We start from the raw sequence: 6,509 nt of genomic DNA on the forward strand, positions 1-6,509 counted from the left end.
TTAATGTAGAGAGCTTGTGTAATTTTAGTATTTCCTTTCTTTGGCTAAATTAGGTATAGCAAATATAGGGTTTCTATAGGTGTTGCAATCTCCTAAAATCACATGAAACAGCTTGTTCTAATCAAAGTTTACTTGATAAGGCTAGAGAGAACATTGATTGCTCTTCCAGAGGGCCTGGGTTCGAGTCTCAATATACACATAGTGGTTCACAATGGACTAATTCCAGTTCTAAAGAACCCAAGGCCCTCTTCTGGTCTCCATGGGCACTATACACACATGGTGAGCAGGCAGAACACACCTATACCTATAAAGGTTTTTAAATTTTTTTAAAGGTTGCTTTGTGAGTTATATATATTTGAATATTTGATAGTGGGTCTTCTAGTTTGCATTCTATTGCAGTGATAAAACACCATGACCAAAAGCATTTGGGAAGGAAGGGATTTGTCTCAGCTTAGAGTTTATTGTCTGTCATAGAGGGCAGGAGATCAAGACAGGAATCTGGAGCCAGGAGCTGAAGCAGAGGCCATGGAGGAGAGCTGTTTGCTGATTTGTTCTCCAGGGCTTGCTCAGCATGCTTTCTTTTATAAACCAGAAGCACATTCTCAGGGGTGGTGTTTCCCATAGCAGAGCGAGGCCCTCTCAATCATTAATCAAGATGTCCCCAAGTCAGGTGATGATGGTGCACACCTTTAACCCCAGCACTTGGGATATAGAGGCAGGCAGATCTCTGAGTTCGAGGCCACCCTGGTCTACAGAATGAGTTCCAGCACAGCCAGGGCTACACAGAGAATCCCTGTCTCAAAAAAAGATGTGCCTACAGACATGCCTACAAGCCAATCTAATAGAGGTATTCCCTCAATGACAAAGTACCTGGGATTAAACAACTTTAAAAGAAGGAAATATTGGGGGGCTGGAGAGAAGATTGCTCAGTGGTTAAGAGCACTGGCTGCTCTTCCAGAGGTCCTGAGTTCAGTTCCCAGCAACTACATGGTGACTCACAACCATCTGTAATGAGATCTGGCGCCCTCCTCTGGCGGGCGGGCTGGCATACATGGAGGCATACTGTTGTATACATAATAAATAAATCTTTTCTTTTTTTTAAAGAGGAAGGAAACATTTAGTTTGATTCTTGAGTTTAAAGGTTTCAGTCCATAGTAGCTTGGCCATGTTGTGTTGAACAGCTTAATGGGGACGTGTGGTGAAATCCTGCATGTCTCTTGGCAGCCACAGGAAAGACACCTCTATCATAGTGTCCTCTTCAAGGGCACTCCCACAATGACCCCAACTTTCTCTAGCTTGATACTTTGTCTAAGAAATTCTACTACTCTCTTTCAAGCCACAGTGACCATATGGGCCTTTGGGTACATTTTAGACCCAAATTATAGGAGAATAATTGAAAAAGGTAAAGCTTGAAATTAAATTGTTTTGTATTTTCAAGTAAATTTGATGGAGTGATATCTTAGACTTAAGAGAAGGGAACAGAGGGAATGCTGCCTTTTAGTGTGAATGCAGTTTTCCTAGCCCCCGGTTGTGGTGCTGCAGCTTTTACTAGGGAGGATTATTGTTAGAGTGTCTTATAAAGCTCCACATCCGTTCAGTTCTCCTGGACAGATGATGTGGGAATTAGGAAAGCACTGGACATTCTTAGTTGTCAGCAAAGCCTACAGCCCTGTGGGACAGAGGAGTGATCCACACACATCTGCTTCTGTGAACTGATTGTATATTCCTTCCATGGACTCAGGACTAGCTGTCTTTTAACTGGTTTGGTTCCGTCCTCTCTGAAGAAGGAGTAATTCTTCAGGGGATTTTAATTCTGTTTATCACAGTATCTTAATAGTAATTTAAGGTAATCTAAGAGCCTCGTTTTCTTTTTTTTTTTTTTTTTTTTTTTTTTTTCTCGAGACAGGGTTTCTCTGTGGTTTTGGAGCCTGACCTGGAACTAGCTCTTGTAGACCAGGCTGGTCTCGAACTCATAGAGATCCGCCTGCCTCTGCCTCCCGAGTGCTGTGATTAAAGGCATGCGCCACCACCGCCTGGCAAGAGCCTCGTTTTCTAAAGTTGCAAGTAGCATCCTGTTGTTGATCTGATAAAATCTGTTTTCTGAACTGATTGCAGTTAGTGTTGACTTTTTACTTCTTTCCATTCTTAATTAGAGCGATCTTAGAGTATTGTAGATTTAGCATTCAGTTAGTACACATGTATGCATGCTATGTCTCTAGCTTCATCACTTAATCCTGTTTGAATTTCTGTCAGTGTAAAGTATATTTGCTGCTTTTTCTGTTAGTCCTTCATGTACTTGGAAACAACAAAACCATGATTTTCTCCTTGTATGCTTTCTGCTTTATTAGCCTCATAAATTACTTTTTTATTTTTGGGACAAGAGTTTGTCTGTATAACTTTGTCCTGGAACTCACTCTGTAGACCAGGCTGGCCTTGAACTTGGACGGAGATCCACCTTTCTCTGCCTCTTGAGCTCTGGGAATAAAGATGTGTGCCACCAACACCTGGTTATAAATTCTATTTAAATTTTGTTTTCAAGGAAAGCATTTCACTACTGAGAATGGAGAATATGAGATTCTCAGCATTTCCCTTGTGTATTCTGAAATTACAATTCTGTTACTTAACTACTAGTGTGGTGTTGGACACTGTCTCAGTTTGCTCTCTGCTGCTGTATAAAGCTATTGACCATGGGCTGTGAGAGATGGCTCAGAGGTTAAGAGCACTGGCTGCTCTTCCAGAGGTCCTGAGTTCAATTCCCAGCAACCACCTGGTGGCTCACAACCATCTGTGATGAAATCTGGTGCCCTCTTCTGGTGTGCAGGCATACATGCAGGCAGAATGTTGTATACATAATAAATTAATTAATTAAAAAAACAACAACTCATGACCAAAGTAGCTTGGGGAGGAGAAGGATGTATATTTGGTTCTCACATCATGTCATAGTCCATCCTTGAGGGAAGTCAGAGCAGGAACCCAAGGAGGAACATGTAGATGGTGGTGCTGCCCACAGTACACATATATATGTGTGTATGCGATTTTGTAAATGTCTTGTTAGGCTGTATTTTGAATGGGTGATGGTGTTCAGTTTTGAGGAAGGATTGTCATGATCATCCTCAAGGACTTCTCTCAAGGGATGTAAAGAATATGTAGATGGAAGTAATATCTTACTGTGTTTCTTTTTTTTCTTCCTCTGTAGTTATGGACATCGGACAGTGCAGGAGAAGAATGTGATGCAGCGGAGGGGGCCGAAAACTAAAGGCATCCAGGGTGCTGTCCTTCGTCCCCTCAAGAAAACCTTTCTACATCTCCATCCCTTATTTCACTTGGATTTCCTCTAGCGAGGAAGCCTATTCATGTGTATGGGATCAACTGTTTATAGTCTTTCACACTGCAGCTTTGGGAAAACTCCATCCCCTGATTTGTGTTGTCTCGGCCTTCCTGGTGTGCAGTTACTGCTGTAGAAAAGTATAGCTTCATTTCATATAAACACGAGTAACTCCAGACACTTGTGTAGAGGACTGACAGTACATTGGGTATTTAAGTAATCTGAACCAGTTCTGCAAGTGGCTGTGTTTTGTATTACTGTGAAGATATGGAAATGTAGTGCATTACAATTTAAAGTAATTGTAACAACTCCCCGATTTCTACATTCCCTCTCTGACCCTTCTTTGGGGGTAATCCTTTCAGAAACGACTTTTCCATACTCTTACTGCATATTCCTTTTTAGTAGGAATCCAGAAGTGTTGGGTTGAATGGGAAAGCTCTTAATGCATCCAGTCTTGGGGGGTCACAGATTGAAATGTCTCCTATGTCACATATTCTGGAGGTTACGTCTGTCTGTGACAACAGGGAGTTTCATTTATGTATTCTTCATTTGCTGCTGTTTGAGTTGACAACTTCCTTCCCAATAAAAATTCACTTACACCTCCTGCCTTCGTAGCTCTGGTATTCACTTTACCTTGTAATAGAAGTAGCATGTTGCTGCCAGAATACAAGCATTGCTTTGGGCAAATTAAAATGCATGTCCTTTCTTAATACACTAGAAAGGGGAAATAAAGTACACAAGTCCAAGTCTAAACGTCAGTACTTTTCCATGCAGATCTGTACAGATGTGAGAGGGTATCCAGTTTGTCCAGTGATTGTTCTTTAGAGGGTCAGACCCACAATATTGTGTTTGCTAATCATTGATTGTAGTCCCAAAAAAGCCTTGTGAAATGTTATGCCCTATGTAACAGCAGAATAACATAAAATAAAACTACATTTTATAAAACCATTTATTATGGCTTTGTAACAGTTGCATACCCATATTTTAAGGAATAGATGCATTTACTACCTTTTGAAGTTTATTACTATTTCTCTTTATGTAAAATGTAGTTAGTATAAACATGTATTTCTACATCGTGGTACACTTGTGGGGTACCTGACACTGTAAAATTGGACTGTATTTCTCCAGGTCATCTCATGGGTCATCTCAGATGTGAGTGATAATCTGGTTAGGTATCATATGGAATAAAGTGGACATTTGAACACTAGAAAAGCTACTCATGTGCCTAGGAGTGCTTTGGCTGGTGTTCGAGTTGTAAGTGTGGGGTTCTGGTTTCCAGTTAGCTCACTCTCTAAGCATTCCCTACCACTCGAACATTCAAAGTCATGTTGATTTTTTATTATCAGTAATTTCCTTTAAACCTGTATTAGTTTGAGAAATAATTTTTCAAGGCAACATAATTTGAAAAATTAGCATTAGAGGTTTATCCTCTTATTTTCTAAAACATGAATGTGGATAGAAAAGCTCCATTTACAGTTGCTATATGCTTCCTCTCTGGCTTTCTTTCTCTTCCATTTCTCTTGATTCTTCTTTTCCTTAGAGCTTTGTACATGCTAGAATGTATCCCACTTGTATCCTTACTGGCAGCTTGTTGAGAAGAATTGATAAGGCTATATAGGTTTTATCCATAGTGCCTCAAAAAGTTAAAAACAGCGTAGAAAGAAAAACAAAACAGTTAATAGAAGTTTGTTTCCCTGAATTTAAATCTGTAGGATACAGCTTTTAGGTACAGATAGTTGAGTGAAGATGAGAATGGTGTGCACTGAGAGCCTGTCATGTGTTGAGCAGTGAGTGGTGAGTAAAGTCAGGTGATGGGTTGCTGGGTGGCCTCTCTGTATTCAGTCCCACATTTGGGTGTCTTATTTCAAGGTTGGAAAGGCAGCTCAGATCTTTTTTTTTTTTTTTTTTTTTTTTTTTGGTTTTTCGAGACATGGTTTCTCTGTGGTTTTGGAGCCTGTCCTGGAACTAGCTCTTGTAGACCAGGCTAGTCTCGAACTCACAGAGATCCGCCTGCCTCTGCCTCCCAAGTGCTGGGATTAAAGGCGTGCGCCACCACCGCCCGGCAAGGCAGCTCAGATCTTAAAAGTGCTGCTTTTTCAGAGGGTTACGGTTTGGTCTCCAGAGCTCCTACTCTGAGTGGAGAGTGTGTACAGAGAACATTAAATTAATTTCTGAAAAGAAAGAATGCCTTCTCCATTTAGGAGAAATTAATATCTAAAGTCCTGGTGACTTCAACCTTCTGGTTTATGGGCCTTTCAGCATTAGACAGAAAACCAGCATCTTTCCTCTGGGGAGGCGGAAGCAAGCAAGGGTTTAGAGTTATGGGAGGCTTTAGAGCCATGTTTGAGGGTGTCCTTTTTCTAATTTTTATTTCCAGGGATTGGACCCAGGGCCCCATGCTCCTAGGCATCGTTTGTGATATACCCAGCCCTTGAACTCGCAATTTTTGAAATTTCTTTCCAAGGGTGCATGTGGTGGCGCACGCCTTTAACCCCAACACTCAGAAGACAGAGGCAGGCGGATCTCTGAGTTCGAGGCAGCATGGTCTACAAAGCAAGTTCCAAGATAGGCTTCAAAGCTACACAGAGAAATCCTGTCTCAAAAAAAAAGGAATAGCAGTGGAGCTTTCTGGGACAACTTCGTATATAGCTAACTGAAACTTTAGTCTGCTGCTGTTTCCTAGTAGAGGGGCTGTACACAGGCTTCCCCTTCCTGTGGACTAGAAGTAGATACTACTTGCAAAATCCCTGCTCACCTTGTGTAATCCTTCCTCACCATCCTCCTCCAGTAATGTGAGCTTTTGAAGGATAGCAGGCTGAGGCATTACTGGGGTTTTGTTTTTCCTTTCTTTCCATCTGGAATTAGTATTCATGTCGTTGGAAGTATTTGTCCTGCCTGGTCCTTCAGCTATTCAGTCCCCCACCCCCCAAATACACAGAAGCTTATATTAATTATAAACTGTTTGGCCTCTTAGTTCAGGCTTATTACTACTAACTAGGTCTTAGAACTTAAGTAAACTTCTTACCTATGTTTAGCCACATGGCTTGGTACCTTTTCTCAGATATTCTCATCTTGCTTCCTCTGGCTGGTGACTGTGTCTCTCTGCTTTTACTCTTCCCAGAATTCTCCTAATCTGGTCACCCACCCCACCTGTACTTCCTTCCTGGTTACTGGCCAGTCAGTG

General features: G+C 41.4%; 1 protein-coding gene across 1 annotated transcript in view; it reads left to right on the plus strand.

Annotated features, from left to right (window-relative positions):
- Nucleotides 1–4,273, plus strand: part of Ywhaq (tyrosine 3-monooxygenase/tryptophan 5-monooxygenase activation protein theta) — a 28,543-nt gene extending 24,270 nt beyond the window's left edge. The window contains exon 6 of the mRNA XM_057786514.1: nt 3,197–4,273. Within this exon, the coding sequence (XP_057642497.1) occupies nt 3,197–3,256 (60 nt within the window). The 3' untranslated portion in view covers nt 3,257–4,273. The remainder of the gene's footprint in view (nt 1–3,196) is intronic.
- Nucleotides 4,274–6,509: the final 2,236 nt, after the last annotated feature.

This window comes from Chionomys nivalis, chromosome 1 (assembly GCF_950005125.1).
Source record: "Chionomys nivalis chromosome 1, mChiNiv1.1, whole genome shotgun sequence".
NCBI classification, from domain to species: Eukaryota; Metazoa; Chordata; class Mammalia; order Rodentia; family Cricetidae; genus Chionomys; species Chionomys nivalis.